A 23,996-nucleotide genomic window follows, 5' to 3' on the forward strand; every position below is an offset into this window, starting at 1 on the left:
CATGTAAATTCTAACCCCAGCTTTCACACTGATTGCCTTGGGTACGCTCTTGGATCTTGTCACCTCTTGGATCACCCCATCTACAGGACTGCAACAAGGGACTGCAGGGCTGAGGAATAATGTGGGGTTGTGAAGGACTGCAAATGTGAGAACAGACAACACAGACCCCTAGGTGATACATTCTCAAGTCGAAGTGATGGCTCAAATCAGATGTCAAATGTTAAAAATACTTTCAACAAAATATTTGAACAGATACACCAGCGGCCTAAATGAAATAAAAACGTAACTTCTTCATAAACTGTAATAATCATTACTTTATCATGATCTCCAAACTGGCACCTGCTCATTAGCAGAAATATGCCTGCGTAGGGCATTTTCTCATCACCGAGAAATCAGTGCCTGTACTTTAATGGTATTAAAATATATCTCTTGTCTTGTAAATGCTTACTGAAGAAACTCTGCATACTTGGAGTGTGTGTATATATATATATATACACATATAAATATATATATATACCTCCCTTATATACATTCTGATATGATGTATTAGTTCTAAACTGATGTAGAAGAAAAAAAAGCCAGATCTGATAGTAAAAGGCCATAAGCAGTACAGCCTAAGTGCACTGGAAGCTAACAACATTTAACTGCATCCCAGAGAACCAGATATCAACTACCCCCACTGTGCACAGTACATTAACCTCTGAATAATCTTGGAATAAGCACACTGCAGAGCTTATCTCTGAACTGAACTTGCCTTTTAATACCATTTCCAGCAAACAAGTTAAAAAATATTCTGTGGCTGACCTCTACTAACATGTTCCTATTTGTATGTTCAGCTTGAGAAAAAGGTTAATCCAGAGATTATAGAAACGCTGGGCTAACGAATTATTGATGATATAAAGCTGCCCTGTCCACCATACAACACATAACACCCATGTGACCTACTGACTTCTTCCTGGCAGTGACATGGAAAGGCTGTTTGGGTAGGAAATGTTGTCCGAAGAGCTCCTCCTGTGCCTGCCCTTTGAACTCACTGCCACTGTGCTAGTGACAGATCTGCTGCTGTAGTTGATCAGATTGTCTTATGTTTCTACTAGTAGCAGCAGCTTGGACCATATGAAATCAAGATGGTAGATACAGTACAATACCCCATACTCCACACTTTCGACGTCGCTCAACCTCTTTTTCTCATCACTGTAGCTCTGGAACTGGCTACTGCAGGAGTATCCAAAGTTGAACAATTAATCCACTGTTTCTATAGAAATACACTGTATATTTAGCTGAAATAAGCCATAAAGTTAGAACTTCTGGAAATCGATACAAATTAAAAGCAGTGATTACTTTCCTAAAGAACAAAAACCAAAGATGAAAGCACAGTTAAGATAGTGAGTGCATGTTTATTTTTTATACACTTTGGCCATAAACTGCCCAATGCCCAATATAAAAGGCAGCTTTTCAGTATAAACCTGTACACTATCTATCAAAATCCTCCCCTGGCTAAGAGCCAAAAGGCACATATCACAGATATAAGGGAAAGGCAATAGGTTACAGCATGACAGCAGCAAGGACTCTACAGGGTGTTGCAAGGGTGGAGGTGGAAAGGGCACAGGAGTGATGTGGAGCCAGGGGGGGCTTCATCAAGAGCCATAATCTGCACTGCCAGCTGCTGCCAGAGGTCAGCCCAGCCCTGGTCCTGGGACACTGCTGCTACTGCAGCCAAGCTCAGCTCCTGCTCCAGCACTGGAGACTGGCTGCCCCAAGCTGCACTGCACAGGAGCACAACAGGCAGAGAGCACAAACCACAGCACCTCATAAATGTGCCTGCTGAACTGTGGGCAGGTGGCTACCTTTTATTGTTTCCTTTTAATGAATACTGTGCATATGTGTACTTCTATTATTTTTCCTATAGAGCACTGCGTATGATTGCACACTTTAAGTCTTGACAGGATATATGCTCATTACCTATGTAAGTATCCTAACGCACCCAAACCAGGAGACCTGCTGCTGTAAGATGCTCAGTAGGATAGAAAGCTCTGTGATTTCAGAGCACACTGGCATGTGAAGTGCCACAGAACTGGCTGAACCTAATGCCAGAAAGACGAAGGCATGCTGCTGTTTAGCAGCACTCAAACTGAACAACACAGTGGCCTGGTTGTTCAATACAAAAATCAACAGCATTTTAATGCCTGTTTTGAACATAGCCATAACTAAACACAGAACTTTGACAATTAACATGCAAACTAATTTAGTGCATAATAACCTTTGGCATTAGAAGTCACATCAGTATTAACCAAATTAAAATCTTATGCAAGTATTTTTCTTCCAAAAATTAAATGATAACCTCTAAACAGATCGATCAGTTCTACGGATGGAAAGGACAAGCTGCTGTTTCTGCCAGTAGTGTCCTCTAGTGGAGGAATGGGAGATACTGAGTAAACAAGAAAACACAAGAGAGCTGGGGCTGTGCCACAGAAATCACTGTCCAGCAAAACACAAACACCTCCTGATCACAAACATGCCTATGAAGTTTTGGCATCTTGATCAAGCTTTTCATTACTACAATAACGCTTAAACAGAAACGTTAATTAACTTTTTAAAGCCTCAATTAGACTGAGAAACGAATCAGTTGTGAGGCTATATGGAGTAATTGGCTGCGTGTGTTAAATGACAGATAACATATCTGTGTGTGTATGCAAGTGACATCATAAAATACAGACAATGTGGCTATAATTTGGGTAAAGCCATTAGTCCATGACTTAGGTAAAATCACTAAGCCAGTAATTTCCTCCCTTTTTGATATTTAATGCCCTATTATGATGCTTTTTCTGAAGTAGCAATAGGGTGACAAATAAGCTGAAACCTCCTGTGGTTTCTCCAGCTCTCAATGAAGGCATGTATCAGGCTTTATGCTGCATTTTTTCTAGAGGAGTAGTTATCTTTAACACTTAACATTGAGTAGGGACTGTAGCTTGCCTACAGAAATGCTCTGCTACTGAAATGAGGAACCTATTCCATTCCCTCATCTATTGCTGTCTTCTTCTCCCCATCTTCCTTCTCCTATATAAAAGCCAACCAAGATAATTTGGGATGGGGAGGAAATCATCACAGGTTTTGTTTAGGACCAGAGATTTCTGCCACTGTCTTATTCTCAGCTGTCTCTTCCATGCTCCAAAGACAAGTCTTCATTTTGAAAAGATTACTGACTCGCTGCTCCAGCTGCCAGCACTCCTGCTTTCTTCAGATAGTGACCATCCCTGCCTCTAAAGAGCATAGCTGATTAATAGAACTACGCTAAGCTTGGATCAGTTGTTTTCAGCCAAATTTTAGGTTTACAATTTGCTGCTTCTAATTCACATTTGACAGTTTTCTTCATTTATGAAATAAACCCACAAATCTCTATCTGTGGCCTGTGTGCTTTAAAGCCAGTCTGATTTTTCCAGTGACGTAATCTAGCATAAAAATACACTACCTATTTATGTCACTCCTGCTTAGCTTACGAATTCAAGCTTCCTTCAAAAGTTTGATAACAAATTACAGTATTTTGTCTAATACTTATTCAAAGCAACAACGACTATGTGCAGCAATAGTGCCACATCCACTTCAAATATCATCAACAGCAAGGTAAGGAAAGCTTAAAGATAGGTTACTGCCTTTCAGTCAGCCCAGGATTCTGTAATTCTGGAAAAGAAATCCAGCCTCTATATTCGGTGTCTTTCAATTCTCTCTTTGATGGCTCCACTATTCTGCTGCACTAAGGAACATGCAGTTACCCAGCTTCCCAAATTCTGGCAGCACCAAAATTAAAAGTGTAAGAGTTTGGGAATCACAGCTCTCACTGTATTCTTAAGGAAGTAACAACACTGAGTATTTACCACATAGAGTATTTGCTTCTAAACTGTATTCTGTCTGCAAATATATGCCATATATATATATATATATATACCTACACACACAGTGGACAATTTTAAATCTCTGCAGAGACTATTGAAGACATTTATCATGAGCAGTACAAAAGCTCACCCATGCTCCATTTAACACTGCTTTTGTTTCATACCTTAGGTCTTTAACAGTTTGTAATTTTATTGCTCTGGCTTTTGATGATTCAGAGTTTGTGCTATTGGAGGGTCAGGAAGAAAATCAGGAGGAGCTGGCCAGGCAACTCAGTGTGCCTTCCAAAACTGGCCTATTAATCTTCACACTGGCTATGGTCACCATACCCAATCGGCCTTACAGTTTAAAGAATAAAATATAAATAGCAGGCCTGCCTGTGTTGTTAAAGCCAGCCATCTCTGACAGTCTACACAATGGGATAAACACCGTCTGTCTGCAGTCCCCATGTATTTGAAAGCTACGACAAACATTTTACTGCAATGTAAATAACTGACATCAGGGCTGCTGAAGCAAGAGGCAGAAAAATCTATCTCAAAATCACAAAACCAAAACCATCGCCCAACACAAAGCAAACCATTAACGGTCACCAAGAGAGCATCAAGATTTTTTAAAAGGAAGTATTATAACATTGCTGTCAATAGCTCAGGTTCACCCATTTTTCAGTTACAAAACTACACTTTCTCTAAGGAAGTACATTTTTGCCCCCTGAAATCTGTTTCAAGGCTCCTATCCTGAATTAGTAATAAAAATAAGTATCTTGAAACTTACCCTACTGAAAAGCAGCTACTTTTAAATTTGCATGAAGAGACCTAGTAAGTTACTACAAGCACCATGGCCCAATTAATAAAAGCCTCCTACTCTTCTGGATCCATTTTACACTTTGACAACTTGAATCTGGGCTCACTATTATTTACTGAGAGTTTTACAGCACCTAGGTAGTGTACAGGAGATTAACAGCACAGATACCCTCAAAACTGCACAGAATTATAGCATGTTTTATGAACACCAGAACCAGTGGAATCCTGCTTGTTAGGGTTCTGTGCCTAATGATGGACATGGAGCTTAAACTGTAAGGTCTGCTTAGGCTGGACATGTACAAAACCTTCCCCTATGGCTGCAGCCCTTCCTCAGGAGTGTATCCGTAAGATCTTCTGTGAAATCACATCAGAAAAGGACTTTTAAAACCTGGATCCCCACAAAAAACCCTCTATAACTAACTTTTGGGAAGAACTTTAGGGAAATGATGTTCTGTCAGCAAGTCTAAGGATAACCACCTGAGAGGCAGTAACTTCTGACTCACGTCAGGCTCACAGCCTTAGAAATGTATGGGCTTCAGCCAGTGTGATATCTAGTATCTATGCAGTAGAAAACTATTTCAGGATTTTAATTAGTAAATCCTCACTGCGAGAAAGAAATAATATAAGCATAAGCAACTTAAAACTGTACCTCTAGTCATGCTAATAGGATGGACAGCTTTAAATACACTGGTTTCTGGAAGTGTTCTCTATCACAGGGTATTCTGTATGAGTGCTCCAAACTCGAGCAGTTAATCCTTGCTCAGCTGAAACCCACTGCTGCCTTCAGTGATGGATGTGTACCATTAGTCCATCAAAGAATGAACATGTATAAAAACAAAAGAACTGAGGCAGAAAAACCGCTTTAACCCTCCAGTTTCAAACATCAGCACTGCCTTCTTTAAGAGGATACATGAGATCTTTTAGCATCGAAGGCCCATTCATGGGAGATCTTAAACTGAGTGTTACGAATCTTATTAAGAGCCTGAAGAGTCCCACATGACTATCTGCCAACACACACCAGGCTAGGCCTTTCTGGTAATACTTGCATGCATTTTGCTGTTGTGTCTCTGTGTGTGTTTGGGGTTTTGATATACTTTTAAACAAAGTAGAGGTGAAAGTGACTGTATCTTCTTGCTAGGACTTCTGCCAGACAGGATAAGAGACTGCACAAAACCCAAGGACTGCTTTCCAGCCATCAAGAGCCCACCCAAACAAGCACCTAAGCAGTCCATGTTGTAGGTACACCTTGAGGATGGCACACTATCAGGGTCTGAGCCTCCTGCTTGATGTTGCTAGTGAAAGCAAGGACACATGATCTGAGGGGCACAAATCTCTTTAAAACTGGAACGACATTGTGATTTATGACTTTGTAGTACCTTTAATGTTTATTTAATCAAAATGCACATGAACCACAGGCTGCATGCAGTTAATGGCCATACTCCATGTCTGATCCTCAAAACCTGCACTTTGACTTGCTTACTTGCAAATGCCTTTCTGGCAGAGGGTTCAATACCTCCAGTGCTTGTAGAGCTTCATCCAATGTAAGCCAACATGTACAGATCAAGAAGTGTCTGGAGATCTAACAACCACTTGAAGGAAAGCACAGCAACTCCTCTTTCATTTATTAGCACTCAAATCATGCATCATATTTAAAGTGAAAGTCGTAGATTTTTGGCTGCATGGGAACCAGCAGCAGGCTATGAATTCTGTGTTCAGCAGGAAAGGTGCTACAGCAAACAGACAGGACTTCAAAAAGTACAGTGGTTAAGAGCTATCCCTGCCCGAGAGACAGATCTCTCAAATTCAAGTATCTAAAAGATTAATAAAAACCTTTTCGTTTAGATTAAACAAACTCTTCTTGCTATACTGGTGAAATGACTTAGCCCCAAGTGCAGACCACTTATGTCCAGCAGAGCAGGAAGGCCTGCCAAACAAAAGCAAGTCTGACCACAAAAATCAAGCGTACCTCAACCTAGAACATTCTCACATTATAAAAGAAGCTCAGAAGTGAGAAAAAGCCTTGCTCATTACCATGAAACACAACAGACTACTTCCAAAAAGGAATCATCAGTCTGATTTGATTCTATCTGTTCTATTCTATTTAAGCCTAGTGAGACAGGGCTGCCCACCTTTCCTATGCAGCTTTTCTATGATTGAAACCTGCATAAATAATACACTCCCATTCTTTAATGCTGTTTTAGCACAGTCATGGAACTTCTAATGAGCTGAATAACCCTTCCTTCTTGTCAGGAAATTTAATGGTATTTATTTTCCTTACTGTGACCAACAGCAGCTCAGCATTTTATTTCACTGATTGTGAAACACATCTTTATTTCCCGGTGAGACTGTATAAATACATTTTTCTGTCCATGTAAAGGACTAAGAAAAGAAAAATGCAGTGCTTCACACTATGACTGAAAACAGAAGGGTTTGGGATCAATTTTATTTTCTACTACTTTTGCCCGACTTCTCCTGAGCCTGAAGAATTTCTAGTAAGTGGCAAGGATCTATTGTAGTGAACTCTGTCCTCCCTCAGGGCAATTCTTTATTCAACCCAGGCCATTAGCAAGGGTAAATCAATGTTATCAGCTCACACACACTGACAGCTTGTGTGGTTCCCACTCCCTCATTCCTCCCTCCACATTATGGTATATTTTTATGCTCTCCAGGGAAATTCAATTAACAGTGTCAGTCTCCTCCTCCCAGTCGATGACTGACACCATCAAGATTCTTTTCACCGCCCATTGACATGTAAGATGTGTCTGCTGATTTCCTGACTCCCAACTTAACAAGAGAATTACTATCCACTTCTATAAATGACTATGTATGATCTGTGCTGTAAACACAGTGACAGCTATTGAAATCAATCTTTTCTGACCTTATTGATTAGGACACTCAGATATAATAGTACTTCACTACTGGCTGAGCAATGTTTTGGGGGTAAAACTCCAAATCAACAACAAAATGAGGCATATCTATTTAACACTATCAAATTTATCTTTTCATTCCCCATTGCAGACTCCACAAGCAATAAAATGTTATGAATAATCAATGATTAACATTTAGCTGCAATTCATGGCTCATTTAAAAATAAAATGTCAGAAAATATCCACAGCTGAGAGGCTGGATATAACGCCACTTCCCAAACCAGTCTCCAATCATAATTCAGATAACTTTCAAAATAAATGTACCTTTTTCTAGGCTTCATCCAACAATATTATTTCTGTATTTTGAAATAAATCATGAATTTTTCAATAATTAACAAACACACTGCAAAGATCTGAAAATGTCATCACCCTTTTAAAAACACTATTAAGCTTGATCACCAGCTGAAAGTTTCTAACAGAATACATGTCTGAATATGCATCTGAGGCAGCGTTTAGTATTTAAAAGCACATGCTATTAGCAATTATGTTCCATATTGACCGAGCTGTGGAGAGCATCAAGCAGAGCACTCATCTTCACAGAGACCAACTCGGAACCACAATGATGCAACCCTCTCCTCAGATTTCATTAATTTGGTTTCTCTTGAGAACTCATTTTCATGATTACAGATACAAAAGAGAAGTATTTTCTAATGGTTAAAGAGAGAAAGAAACATAATGTTCCATTTGAAAACTCAACCTAATGGAGCATAAAACCCCATTACAAGACACAAAGCACTCTGGCAGCATAGTGACCATGATGAAACAGTAAAAAAAGATGCAAATGCTATGCTATCAATTAAAAAATCCCCAATATTTGCCACGAACCAAGACACGCTGTACAAACACAGCACTCTGAAAAAGATCAAAACATAGAAATATCCCATACATATGCACGTAACAACTTCATCCTACAGACCTACCAGCTTAGTTGTACTCCAGGAAAACTCAACAGATCTGTGCTCCTTCAAGGCTCAGCCATAACACCACAATACACTGGCTGTGACAGCAAAGCTGCTTCAATTCTTCCCTCTGTTCTCTGCTAATTGTGTGGGCCCCTTGTAAAAGCTGTTTGTGGGTATGCACTATAAATTGGATGACTGAAAAGGCCCAGGTTAAAAACAACCCTAATGATAATAATGGGTTCCACTACTTCCCTAATGAAGTCATTATCCAGATAATCCAGCATCATTCAAGCATGTTTTCAGCATTTCTGCAAGACTGCCTATATAAAATCTGATGCCTAAACAGAATCAGACACTGCTTCAGTCACCACAGAAAAGTGCAATAGCAGACAGTGCTTGTTACACCGAGGTCATGTATTTATCAACATATCCCAACACATTCCCAAATTCGAACTGGTGACATTTGAGGGCAACACCCAGTTCAGGTTACTCATAAGTTATATAGTAATAATTACAATACCTGTTTTTCGAGAATACGAGAGATCTCTCCCAAAGTCCTGTCCAGAGCAGGAACCTTGTTGTTCCCCAGCGAACAGCTGTCCTGCATTTGGAGGTGCTTTACAAGGTCTTTTGCTAATCGTTGTAACCTTCAATGTTAAACAGAAAACAAAGAGCAGTTAAAGGAAAAACTCTCCTGAAAATGTGAGCTTTCATCTTTGGAATCAAACACTGCAAACTGAATTTCAATAAAGCAACCATGAAAATCTGAGTGGAAGTATTAAATTTGTCAATACGAAACAGCATGTAAGATATGCAATACAACAAGGAGATATGGTCAGCTTGGAGTGTCTGATATTTCACTATTTACTTTGTCAGGGAAATGGCACAGAAATAGTGTTAACAGTACAGCCATGAAGATGCTTCTTTATTAGCAACATGTTTGTTTCTGGTTTTGTTCAATACAGTTCATTTCCCTATTCTCCCTCCACAGTTCATCCTGCTACTTTCCGTCATCTACATTTTCAGCATGGTTTTATCCTACTTTTCTTCCATCACTCAACCCTTTCTCCTACTTAGCTGAGTAGTTCACACTTGCGATGAGTAAGGGAAAAAGAACAGCAGACTACTTGGCTAATTTCTTATAGGCATCATAAAAGAAATGGCTCTTTAGGGTTATTTGAATAAGTGAAAGGTAGTGACTTTGCAGACTACCTCAGAAAGGGCATTTAATTAACAAGGGTCAGTAATGAAACCACAATGCAGATGTGGGAGTGACACAACCACACGCGGGTTAGGATTCATTTCAGTTTTACACACCTACCTCTGGACTATTCACCCATGCTCTCCTGCTAGGCAATGAGGAGAAATGCACAGTTCCAAGGCACCACTCAGCTCATCCTGAAGTATAAAAAAAGCAATCCAAACACACTCATAGTATAGCCTTCTTTACCTTGAATGGAAAGAGTAGCCAGCTCAGATATGGATTTCCACATCTGTAGATGCATTAAGGGACATGATTAAAATGCTGAAGTCCCTTAACTAGAGACTGAGAGAAAGAGCAAGAAGTACGTTCACTATTTCCCATGTATTTGTCAATCATTGCCTTACTATCTGCTACTGGCTGCTCTTAATGACAGGCTCAGTGTTTGGTAGACCTTTGCTTTGATCTTTTCAGTGATTTCTACTGGAAGTGGGACCAAGCTGGTAATTGATCAGTATGAGTGGGAAAAACACTGTGTGACTAGAAGCAAACATAGCTTTACGACAAGGAAGAGAAACGGGAAGGATATTCAATGCCTGTCACAAAATGGGAGATGATCCACGTAAAAGGGCCAGGAAGCATTCACAAAGTGACCACAGAGTAATGACAAAGAGAAAATTACATCAACTACTCTCTGAGAGAAGAGAAAGGATGGAATGCCTAGGGAATGTACCACAATAGTCACACGTAGTAAAAAAAGAAGATCAGAATACTCATTTGGGGCAAGAATGGAGTTTCCACTTAATCACAGGAAACAGGTATCCTGCACCTCTTCTTTTTACATATTAAGGGCTTTGTTAAAAGCTTTCAAGAGACTAAAAATACACGTATGTTTTTAAAGTACAAATAAGAATAATTTGCAGAATTTTGAGTCTTGGACTTCTTATCATCTGGTCAGCTGAATCCACTGATATTCAGCCAGAATTTTTCTATGACAAGAAAAATAAAGTGAGATTACGTCCTGATGAGATTTTCTGCACTGCTATTTCCTCTGTGGGCAATGAGGTTGGAGGAAACCTCTGTCTAATGCAGAAAGCCATGAGCTAAAATGGGAAACAAAATGAAAAGCCAAAACACAAGTAACTGGAGGACGTGGACAGTAAAACAGATGACCACTAACTCTGCTGAGAGTAAGAAGTGGATTGTAGCACCACTGGGAAGTCAAACTGCTGCAGTCCAGACAGATGAACTAGAAGCAGAGATCTCAGGTATCCTCATAGAATGTCATTTACAATGGCGACTGCCTTGGCAATATCCTAATGCATTAAGCACAAAAGAGTTTCTCTCTTTGAAACATCTACCTAAATTCCATGCTTAAAGCATATATAAAGCACTGAAAAAACCCCACCACACTGTATTGTAACTTCATCTGATAGAAGACAGCAAGACAGGTTTCCATTTGGCTTCATTTAACATCAGAGGAATGGCATTCAACTAGGATTAACCACAGGGATAAAGAAAGGGACTTTCCTAATCTACATCAGGCATCCACATACAAAATGTGCAAGGTTTATCAAAACACTACTCAAATAGAAAGTAACCATATTACGTTGTTACTTCTGCTGACAAATTCCCTTTTTTCTCTTCAGTCTATAAAGATGCTACTACGTAAGTGACAATTCCCGTTGGGATTCTGTCCTCGGTTAAAAATGCTGTACAACAGCTTCCCTCTCCAGGAAAAGCTCCAGTTCTCCATCTCTTCTGAAAGCCTGTCTGGACACTTTCACCAAAATTCAACATTTCTAAGGGTATGCTCTGCACCACACAGTAAGAAACAAGAAGAATACATTTTTGGTTCTGCCACATTAAAAATTACCTCTTACATCCCCTTATCCTGCTGTATGTTGGTCCTCTGCCAAAAAAAAAAGGTAGCATTTGCTATGTGATCACAAGGGGAAGGGAAGTAAAAAGACCCTCCTCCCACCGAGCAAGCCCTGGAGAAATCATTTTAATTTAATATCCTTTATACTGACTTCTTGGCACTGTCGGAGGCATAAGAATAACTTTCTGACTGTTTCAAAGCACTAGAAATCTACGCAAGATGACTTGTTCTTGGACATAGAATTTATCATCGCTACCAATGATCTGGAAAGAGAAAATTCTCTGTACATGCTGTACTCCTTGTACACTCTTTGTATGCACTGCAGATTAATAGAGCATGGTATCAACACCTGATCCACAACTATGTGGAAATACTGTTGAGCCCAAATCCAAACATTTCAAGACAATTAGTTAATCTTCCTTCGGTCCCCCAATTTGTATTCCTCCAATGCAGGGAATGATAAATAACTGGAAATGTGCTGGGCTAAATAAAAGGGAAAGTTAATGTCTTTTCATCTAAAGTTGTTGACATCTCCTTAAATAAGATTTTAGAACTGCCACAAACAGATACTTCAGAATGCACAAGAAATACCAGAAAGCCGGCACTGTGCACTTGCAGCCCAGAAACCAACCATATCCTGGGCTGCATCAAAAGGAGTATGACCAGCAGGTCGAAGGAGGTGATCCTGCCCCTCTACTCTGCTCTCGTGAGACCTCACCTGGAGCATTGTGTGCAGTTCTGGTGTCCTCAACATAAAAAGGACATGGAACTGCTGGAACAAGTCCAGAGGAGGGCCACGAGGATGATCGGGGACTGGAGCACCTCCCGTATGAAGACAGGCTGAGGAAGTTGGGGCTGTTCAACCTGGAGAAGAGAAGGCTGCGTGGGGACCTCAGAGCAGCCTTCCAGTACCTGAAGGGGGCCTATAGGGATGCTGGGGAGAGACTCTTCATTAGGAACTGTAGTGATAGGACAAGGGGTAACGGGTTAAAATTAAACAGGGGAAGTTTAGATTGCATGTAAGAAATTCTTTCCTGTTAGGGTGGTGAGGCACTGGAATGGGTTGCCCAGGGAGGTTGCGAATGCTCCATCCTTGGCAGTGTTCAAGGCCAGGCTGAAGGAAGCCTTGGGTAACATTGTTTAGTGTGAGGTGTCCCTGCCCATGGCAGGGGGGTTGGAACTAGATGATCGTGAGGTCCTTTCCAACCCTAACTATTCTATGATTCTCTATTCTAAAGGACATAGGCACTGACTGGTCTTGGAATGTTACCACAGTGTCAACTTAAATAAATATTCAGCAAAAACAAATATATATAAATACAAATACTTTATCTGTTTGCACTGCCAATGGGAAAGTGAGGAATATTCATATTAAAGGTTTATATAGCAAATATATAGACAAAAGTAAAACAGTATTGTCTGAAGTAAGGTTCTCTTTTTCGTGTGGGCTAAATATTTTTAGGTGGTTTAATATATTTCATAGGCTAAGGGAAAAAGGTCTGTTCATATTTATAGCCCACATTTCATCTCCAGAAAAAAGAGCCTTGAAATAGTAACATCAATGTATTTCAGCACTTCCACATTAAAATCCATGGTTTTTTGGCTGTACACCGAATGTATGGAAGGAAGGATTAGTCCGACTGGGCAGAGTATTGGATTCTGGGCAGTTCCTGTACGGAAGGAGCGGTTTCTCCTCCCGCATGTTCCTGCCGAGGGCGGCCAGATGCCAGCTGGACACACAGTCCTGATTCTTCCCTATGTAGCCTGTGCCTGGGGAGAACTGGGGAAGACTGTGGCAGTTCCTGCCCAGCCCGAATCGGTGTTATGCTGTATCCCCTAATGCAACGTGCAGCTCCCACAGCATTCCCTACTGCCTGACTCCCCACAGCCAAACGTACCCAGTGGCACACTCCCCTTGGTCTAGCTACGCAATGGAAAACACCATTCTGCATCTTGACACAGTCCCAAACACTGCTAGACATTAAACATCTCCATCTGCAGCTTCACACACCTTCTTTAGCTTGGGAAATGGAAGCTGGTTGAAAAATGATGATGAATTCTGCATTTATTTAATTGAATTCCTATTATCTGCAATTCTCTGCAGATGAAAACTACTGTTCACCCAATCACGAAGCAGCGCTTCATCTTTATGAAGTTTAACTAAGTTTTATTTTACTTACACTCCAGCTCTCCTATACTTCACACAGCTGTTTGGAAACTGAATTTTGCACAAATACTTCCAGCTTCAGATTTTTTTTCTAGTTATCAGTATTTTGGTACAGTATCTTATAACCGGCCTAGCTGGACCCTAGCCTACTACACCAAAAAAAAAATGACAAGGTTAAGTTTATCTTGGAAAGGCACTGATATAAGGAAAATAAGAAAAAGCTGTACTGTTAAATGCAGTTAGCTCTGAGGCTCTGCAAGAACAAACCCCACACCACATTCCCATCTTCTCTCCAGTAGACTCTTACAGGATATAATTTTTCATTTCCTAACTCTCCTCTTCTTGCACTGCAGTCCTTTTTCAGGATAGCAGTGGTTCCTGTTTCCATACTAGCTGATATCCCTTTACATAGTTTAAAGAAAGGGTAAGTAAAAAAAATACACACACATGGGAAAAAAATCCAATTCCTTACTGCGTGAGAGGAGACTGACTAAGGTTTTAGACTAGGGGGTTAATTTATTCCCGTAGTTTCCCTGCTTGTATTAAAGGATGACAACTACACTTTGCCTCCTGCAGACTGCTTTAACACTGAAATATATGACCTTTGGATAAGAAGATACTATGCAGATGTAAATTACACTCTAACTTTGTGAAAACATTTTCCTTCCCTTTTAAAAACCCTCTAATGCAAACAAGAAGAGTGATCACCACCACACCTTTTGACAGGCCAACTTAACAGACTGGACACTAAATAACGACCCCAAGATCAGTCCCCGGAGAATGCTGATTAATAGTACAAATCCATCGAGAGTGCACCAGCATTTAACAAATTACCTAAGTGCTACCAGTAACCAACCAGTTTATGAAGAGTGGACAGAGGCCAGGAGCAACTGCTGCTACAAGGTGAGAATGTCCCTGGCCCTTTTCCTTGGAAGCCCCTCTTGCCACATGAAATAGTTCAGAGACTGAAACACCTACCAAATAAGGCAGTATTTGGAATTATTCTGCCCTTAAGGGACACAATTTAATAGATACTAAAAAGAAAGAAATCTGTTCCAGACATCATCTAAAACTCTTGGTTTTATAAAAGAACTACTTTGAGCTGTTTACAATCCCACTCAGAAATCAGATGCAGCACTCTGAATCTGAAAAGGGTACACATACCACGTCTATCAAAGCAGGATAAACCCTGTCTGCTTATTTCTATTAGTGTATTACCAATGTAAAGCTTGGAAAGCTCTTGGATCAGTGCTTCCTTAGTGCAAAAGGTTTTATAAATCTTCAAACCTTAAAATAATAAGTACTACTGAAACAATCTATCAGCTGCAGCAGGAAACCAGTGGTCTCATAATACTAAGGTGGCTTAATCTTAAAGGTGATCTAAAAAGGCTTTTTACCTGCCAAAGACTAATTCTGGGTTCTGTCTTTCTTCTGTAACAACTGACAACATGACTACCGAAATCAGATAAGAAATTGCATTCCATAAATGGTTTTAGTTGTTTAGAAGACACATTTGGGGGGTGGAGAGAGGACCGAATAAAGAAATGTGGCATAAGCAAGGAGGCATAAAACAAAGCTATTAACTATTTCATTCTAAGATACATTTGCTTGTGTTAAGCAAATAAATAAAAAACCTACCGTGCCACATTTTAAAAGGGAGAGAAAAAACCAAACCCAAGAACAAACCCACAAAACTTTCCATTTTTAAATTTCACAGAGTGAAAGTTAAAAAGTATTTCGTATTTGTTAGTAGCCTTCCATTCCAATCTGAACTCCGTCAGGATAAACCGAAAGGACTTCTCTTTGTTTTGACACAGAGAACATATTTCACACTCTCAGTTTTTAACCCCTTCCTTCTGTGTTACGACTTTTCCCAATAACTACAGCTCCTGAGACCTTTCCAGATTCCCAGTACTAGCAAGGGTTTGCTCTCTTGGTTAGCAATGTACAGGAACACTCAATATTAGCCCACAGTACAGTACACTGTGTTATGGCTAAAAAGGCAACAGTCAATTTGCATAGCTTCTCAACATAATAGTATTTTAGTGGAGATCTACTACTGTTTGTTTCTTTCAGCTGATTCTTCTTCCTGCTGCTCCTGGTTAAGCAGGATCCTGTATGCAGTTCTGTTAAAAAGGTGTTCTATTAATTTTTCCTGTGTTAGGAATGCGTTTTTCGATGTAAACAGATCGGTCTGGGCTAAAACTCTTGCCTCATGAAGTATCTTGCCCTCCCATCCTTTCCCCTACAGAAAGAGATAAAGCTTCCCTTCCCTGTCCTCCTTCCCTTTTGAGCCCGCATGGCAGGTAAAAAGGTGTGTAATTTTGGAAATAACAATAACTGTGATATCTGACTGTTTTGAAAACTTAGATGTAAGCACCTGCTAGAGCACCAGGGTTCTACATGACGACTGCCAAAGAAATCACCTACATCTGTGATGAAAGTGAGCTACTTAATGGCCATCACACTAGTTCACATCTAAACGAATACAGCCCTAACAGAGGCAATAATGAAGAAAATAAGACAGCAGATAAAAAAAACCAGAAGATTCTGCCTGAAAGCATTTTGTTAAGTAAGACAGAATTAAAACTTCAAATTCGGGATCAGTCAAGGGATTAAAAAAAAATAATTAAAAGAATAAAAATAAAGAAATCTGCATTTCTGTTGTACTACACTGAAACACAAGTGACCACATCACTGATAACCAAAAGTCAAGAAGAAACTAAAGTGGAAGCACTACAACATACCAGTGGGTCACAGTCACTCAAACACACACATTTCCACTGTCTGACAACTAGGCCCTCATTTTTTATACTCCGGTAGCAAAGAAAAGCAAAACACAGAAGCTACAAGTCCAGAAGAAGTCTGAATCTGCCATGAAATTAATCCTGAAAATTGAAGTGAGAAATGAAGCCAAGTACGGAACCTTCTCCGCAGCGTGTTTATGCAGGTGTGCCATCTGGTGGAGAGGTTTCACCTTCCCATGTCAAACCTCAATGATGGATTCTTGTTATTTTAAAATACAGACTAAGATTCAGAAGCAGTTTTTCAAGCCCATGTAAAAGACACTGTATAACAACCAACGAGGGCAAACAGCAAGGATCGGCACATCTTAGTTCAACAGCAACTTCTAAAAAATGCTCTCAATTATATCAGCAATTTATGAGTGATGGGAGCAGCCACAAAACATACAGGATCTGGTACAAGTTATAACCTTCGTCTGAAGATAAATATCCCCCTCTAGAAGTCACCATAATTTAAACCTTTATAGGTTTCTGAATCCAACTGTTGAGACACCACAGCCTCTTGACTGACCTGCTACGGACTTCATGGGCACAAGGAAGGCAAATCATCTGCCTACCATTCTGTTGAGCAGCAGACTATAAACGGATGTCTCAGGAAAATTAGGAACAGGGCAAGCATAATCCTCTTTACTAATCTTGTTTCTTTGCCCATTTTCACCTTAGGAATCTCTTGGTCTGGATGCAGTTTCCTAGAACTGCAGGTGAACTGTTAGCACCTGGGTGGTTTTGGTCGGCAAGTTCCATACATCTCACTGTGTACTGCATTAAGAACCACTGCCTGGTTTCTTTTGAACCTGTGTCCATGTTCATTCTGCGCTCCCTCATTCTGGTACCAGGAGGGACAGCAAACAATCGACATCCATCATTTCATTTATGACCTCATAGATCTCTGTAACATATCCTGCCATTATCACATTTTTCTCCAGCAGAAGTATTAGTTTACTTAATCCCTGATACGGAGGTTATATTAGAAATCGTTACCAATTTCCTTTCCTGCATTCTCTGCACCTTAACAATTCTAGCATATCCTTTACGAGACAAAGAACCAGAACTGCACATAGTGTTTAAAAGACATAATGACCCAGGCATAAAAACATCCTTTGTTCTGTTTTTGCTCCTTTCTGAAGAATTTTAAAAATGGGTATCCTTTAACTGCTGAAAGTACTGAACTGTATTCTCTTGGAAGGACCTATCACTTCTGCAAGTTCAAAGCCCACACTTTGCATGTGAAGATACATTTGAGTTATGCCCTCCCTGTCCATTGTGTAGCCCTTAATAACACTGGATTTCACCTGTCTGCCATGCTACTGCTGAGTCACTCTCTTCAAAATTATTATTCAGTAGCAGCTCTTGCCTCTACTATCCTGAATATCTCTGCATCATCATCAAACTGTGTTACCTCACTGCTTGGCCTCTTCTTCCAAGTAACTTGTGAGTACGCTGAACATCTTATGAATGCAGAAATCAACAGGTAACCTTCCCATTCTGCAAGGACAGATCATATACTCCACTTCTTTTCATTTTTTTAACTAGTTTCCACTTATGCTACAGCTATACAGTCTCAAAATTAAAATCACTGGTGATAGACCTTATCAAAAGCTTTTTGAGAATCCAAATATTCTGCATCTTTTGCCAAACAGGTCCAACGGAATCAGAATGCAAGCAGATAAGCAATTTTCACACTAGGAAAGAGGAATTATTCAGTAATAACAGGTCTTGTTTTAATATTACCATGCAACTGTTTTCATCTGTGCCTTATCCTAGACAATAAAATAGTCTGTTCTCTACAAAACTCAGTGCCAGAATAACACATCTGTGCATTAAACTATCCGTGCTTTCACCATATGAACCTTTGTTTCTGACTAACTGGCAGCCAAACAATGATTTTCAGTCCCCAGATTCCGGTGCCAAATTGTCGTGGAAGTACAAAGCTGACACCTGCTAGTTTCCAGGTAAGAAAAGGATGAGCGTACGGTCTCTTAACTATTGCATCTTACACGGTTAAAGATATACAGTGTCTACAGAAAAAACTGCATTTGTGAGGTATGACCTTTTGTATTAGGAACTTCGCTGTAATTCAAGACAGGAGTATGCCTTGTATTGAGTGGGAACCTTACCACACCTGCTCCGCTGGAAATTTCAGATGCACTTCTGCTACAGACAGGAGAAAAATGGCTATGTCTAAGATCTATAAAGTTAAATGCTTACTTGGCTTTAAATGGGGAATCAGAGACAGCATTTTTTGCTTCCATCAAACTCTCATATTCCTTCGCCCTGGAGGAAAAAACATCCATTATTATTGACTATTGTCTAAAGAGCACAGTATTTGTACCAGAGAGAGAATTCTAACCTTTGGGATTTTCTTATTTCATACTAAGACACAGCATTTCTGTCAATTCTGCCCTGTCGTAATCCATACTGATGCTTAACTACTGGCCATTAATGATTTATGGCTAAGACTATCATTTCAGAATAACATCAGTACACAAATGCTGCATTTAAGTTGACTCCCCAAATGCCAGAAAATGCTACAAGTGATATAAACAACTGAAGTAACCTACTGCTGATTATAAAATTACCACATTTAGACATTCAGTTCAGAACAGAAATTATGCACCACAGAGGTTATAATTACATATAAATCATTAATTATATTTACAGGTACAGGAACATTTTTAATGTAACTGATGATTGTACCGTAACATAAAGAACCTTGCTAGGCATACAGCACAATACCCCCAGGAATGACCGTTTTACTGCTGGAAACAGAAACACAAACCTCTTTAGCCCCCTAAAAGTATTATTTACACTGGCCTTTTGCCAAAAAGCAGGAAGAGGGAGACAAGGGTTTTTTCCACTGCTTGGTTTGATTCCAGCCAGCCTGTGCCAACAGATGAAAATCACGACCAGCTCTTCCACCAAATCAGGATTCACAGTGGTAATGTCTAACCTTTTTTTAACAACATACACACACAAAGGAAAAAAAATCCAGACACTACACTGATGCAGAAAAATTCAGTCCTCAGAAACAGAGCCCTGTGATGAAGCAGCATCCAGCAGGCACTAAAAGCATTTAACTGTTTAAAACATTTGATCCGTTAAAATTGCTCCTTCCATTATGATTCTGAAACAAAGACTTCACAGACACAAAACCCATCTCTGGGGACTTAGGGGAGATCCACTGCTCAAGCCTCTTGAGACTGTGTTCTCAGATGAACAAAGGACAACATCCTCCATGGCTTGGAATATTCTGCACAAAAGCCTGTACACACACCTGAAGGACACTGAACTGGCAAGCTGGGCTACATCAGTGATAAGGTTCGGGACCCCTACGTCTCTAAGACCAACAGCACCCATAATAAGGTTCCAGAGCAAAGTGCCAAAACCCCCTCAGGACACAAGTAGAAGAGAAAGCTGCCCCAGGGAAACTTTCATGCATAAAAATGGTGTCTGCTATTAATGATCAAGGTACTCTGCATATTAACTGCTGTCAGTTGACATTCTTGTCAACTCTACCAATGTCCAATTTTTCAAATCTAAGATTCTGACAATGGCTTCCAGTGGAAAACGTGTTTATTGCTGCGCTGCAAAGAAAAGTTTAACAACTTAAATCCTACTAAGTCTCTCAGATACACATACTAAATGATTCTTTGGATTTTTTGTTTGCCCAAGTGGATCAAGCAATCCAAAGCTATTCAAATTTCCCTTTGGCTTGCTTAACCTATACAACCTATGCTACATGCAAATATTGTTACATTACCACTAGCTCTGATTTGTGGATCATTAATAAAGCTATGAATCACAACTGAATTTAGTATTAAACATGAAGGTGAGATTTCTTTATTAACCTTGTGCCTTCTTTCCTGCCTTTTAGCCAGAAACAACACATTTCAGCTTTGAGTTTTGTACAGACAAGTCAGTCAAACATGAATAATCACCTAAAATATCTGTTATTAAATGAACATGACTGGAGTGCTATAAATCTATTGCACAGCACATCTCAAGTGTATATACTTCCTAGCTGGTAACTACCCCTCTATTGCTTGAGGTAAGCTTTCATCAAGCCTCCTTTTGCCACATGGGCACCAAAGTATTCTTCTGCTAGCAGCACATCCATGTTAGCTTGAGATAATTTACTTAGCTATATATCAGTCATTACTATAGCACCAGTTTAATGGCTAAGGGTTATAAATATAATTAATAAGACTAACAAAACTTCTCAAAGTATCTAATAACCCATTGATCACAATTTGTCCCCTCATTCACCTTTGCCCTTCACTGCTTCGGTATTTTAATAGTGATTTAAGATCTAGAAATTCAGGAGTACAACAGAAACCTATCTGGATGCAGTTATGTTTTTTTCAAGTTTCACAGCTTCCTAGAAACCAAAATGAATGTATCATTTCAGGGCTTGAGGTATAGGGGAGTTTGTTATATCTACTGCTTTTCCTAGAGAAGAGGAATAGTTGCGAGTATGTACTAAACCATGGCTTGCAGATAATATGTTAACACCCGGGAAACTCTGTGACTAATCAACATCACATACTCTTCACCTTCAAATCATCCAAAATAAAGGACTGTAACCATATATTCCACTCAAGTTCTGAATGGATTTTGAGCAGTAAACTCCCCACCATCTGGTGGTAGTACTGTCCAGGCTGCTGGGCAGAAACACAGTACCTAAATTACTTTGTTTAGTATTTCATATTGTAACTCTGAGGTTATTGCTTTAATTGCTTTAGCCACACAACTTAAGGTAATCCCCTTTCATTTTCTGAACATGGAAAACAAGCTTACCTGCAGGATCCAGGCATATGGCTATTACTGTTACTCAAGTGTCAATTTTAGTAACTGTAGAAGACTGGCAAGACTTGCATGGCTAGAATTAATTTGCAAAATGCATTCTACCAACCCCCCCATCCATTTTTTGTTTGCAATTCCATGGAAGAACCTTTGCTTCATACTGCTACTGGACACTTTTATTAGTAAGTCTTTTGTGTTAACATTAGAAAACTCATGGTGAAATCTGCAATTTAACTCGCAGTTACCTTCTAGGAGAGTAATGCCATTGAAAGTTTAGTCATCAGTTAAAACTAAACCCAAGCTTAATGAACACGAATGTCATGTCTTGCCATTATAACTCCTCTTAGATTTTGAAACTTTCACTGTATTTTTCAACAGTGTATCACCTTTGTAAAATGATGCCCCTTTATTGCTGTTTTAATACAATTCTCGATGATGGATATGCTGACTCACCCAGCAGCCTGACACATAAAAATTCAAAATGTTCTGGAAAGTTTTAACTATCAGTGCCAATAAATTACGATTTGAGCTTTTGTTTCTAGGTCTGACAAATCTTTGACCAAATTCAAAAGAAGCAGCTGTTAAGAAAGAACTAAAGTTGGACCCAATATCTGCATTAAATCAACAGGTAATATGAATAACTCATATCTCGAGCAATCAGAAACTGGAAGAACATGTTACCCAGTTTTGACATCATGCTCTAATGTGGTACTCAGTGGATTTGGTCATACAAAGACGAAAACAATCAGAAACAGTAACACGTTGTCAAAGTAGTGTGGTTTTGAAGACTAACATGTTGTTATTAGCACTGTTAGGAGTTAATAAAATATCCTGCTTTTACTGTAGCTCTAAAAATCCATTCAGGTGCTTTTCTCTTATTTGTAACCCTTCTTGCTTAAAAACAAGGCAGAGAACATAAGTAACCATGATTCTTACCTTCTGAGAAGTATTTTTAGAGATAAGGGCAAAAAAAGTTATAATATTCAGTTAAGCATTAACCTCAGCTGTGGACTATTCAGCTATAAAGACTGACGCTGCCAGTTCATAATATAATGATGTCCTGCATATCATACTGATTTGCAGATGTCACTTTTTAGACTAATAACAGATTGCAGGTCTGACAACTCACTTTCCATTTTAAGATATTTTTAACTTTCTTTTTGTTGTGACAGGCAACAAAAAATGATTAAATTTAGTCCTGGGATTTGACACTACAGCAGGCTGCCTTCTATTTGTTGATTACTATTGATTTTCTTTGATACTTCATTTAAAAATCAATAGCTAGAAAGAAAAATAGGCATGGTTTACACAAATTTAAACATGCTATTGTATGCTAGAAGAGACTACAGTTTTGGCAGGGCACTGGCATTCAATTATGAGAAAAGCTCTTAACAGGTGAAATCAAGGGCTCCAGATCGATATTCAGTTTTCTTTCTCAATCAGAGAAAGTGGCCATAAATTAGGCTCATCAGTGTTATTTTCAAGACACTCCCAAAGCAAATAATTTTCCACTTTTTTCGGCTTTGCACTGCACTCATACTAAAGGACAAAAGGTAAAGTTTAGAACAAAATGAAAAAATAAACTGAACAGAAATTTGTACTACCTGGAGTTCATCCGTGCCTTTAGCTTCTTGGCTTTCTTTTTAGTCTTTTGTTTCTCCTCTCCATCTTTTAATGGTTCCACAGGAACAGAACTCTCAATCACGATATCCACAATGTACTTTTTTAATGAGAGGTGCTCCTGCAGAAAAAATTGAAATGATATTTGATCTTACAGTATGGGATCTTACAGTATGGGATCTTACAGTATGGATCACCTTCCCAGGAAACAAAGTGGTAAGTATTTAACAAAAGGATAAGAAAATGATGAAAAACTTTAAAGTAAATTTAAAATAAATTATTTCACACTGTAGAGAACACATAATGGGTATTCTGGAGAATAATTAGTGAGAGAAGAAGAATATTGTCCCTCATGTGCAAGAAACTATTACCTAACAACTATGAACTCCAAGCTGACATACTCCCTCTTCTCCAAGCTGCCGTTTACAGCTATATGAAGGCAATGCCCTGCCCTACCAACATAACTCATTACATTAAATGAACTAATCCTGGTTTGTGATTTTACCTTTTCATGTAAATCTAAACCTGTCTTAACTTTTGATTAAAATGCACTGGAAGTATTCACTACTTACAATGGTACCATTTATTGATGGGAATATTACTTCTCTCACATTAACCAATTTGCGTTTAGGTAAGATACTGGTAAAATCTCAGTGGTCCACAGAAGAAACACTTTAATTACGAAATAGTTTGGTTTTGACATGATGGCATGCAAGCAAAGGGAAGGTGATCACAGCACAGGATTGTAAATAAATGCTTTGTTTCAAGCTTAAAAAAAAAAAAAAGTAGTAAGAACTACTCTATTTCCTCAGAACTTTCACATTTACAAACCACCCCAATACGGTTCAAGGTCTACATACTTATAATTTAGAGACAAATAATCAACACGGCTATTCTCCTAAAGCTGTTCTCAATTTTGATTGACCTACACCGCCCACGAACAGACATGTAAGTGCCTGTAACAATTCCAATGACCAGTGGACTATCCAGAAACTGTATGTG

At 39.3% G+C, this 23,996-nt stretch overlaps 1 protein-coding gene across 4 annotated transcripts in view; it reads right to left on the reverse strand.

The window, feature by feature from the left end:
* Positions 1–23,996, reverse strand: part of SCAPER (S-phase cyclin A associated protein in the ER) — a 149,383-nt gene that overhangs the window by 62,963 nt on the left and 62,424 nt on the right. For all 4 annotated transcript variants that reach the window (XR_010614523.1, XM_065688122.1, XM_065688119.1 and 1 more), the window contains exons 21-23: positions 22,979–23,115; positions 18,780–18,845; positions 9,038–9,164 (exon numbers count right to left, since the gene is read on the reverse strand). Coding sequence is in view for 3 of the 4 variants with exons in the window: in XM_065688122.1 (XP_065544194.1) it covers positions 9,038–9,164; positions 18,780–18,845; positions 22,979–23,115 (330 nt within the window). In the remaining variant the exon portion in view is untranslated. The remainder of the gene's footprint in view (positions 1–9,037; positions 9,165–18,779; positions 18,846–22,978; positions 23,116–23,996) is intronic.

Source organism: Lathamus discolor, chromosome 8 (assembly GCF_037157495.1).
Source record: "Lathamus discolor isolate bLatDis1 chromosome 8, bLatDis1.hap1, whole genome shotgun sequence".
NCBI classification, from domain to species: domain Eukaryota; kingdom Metazoa; phylum Chordata; class Aves; order Psittaciformes; family Psittacidae; genus Lathamus; species Lathamus discolor.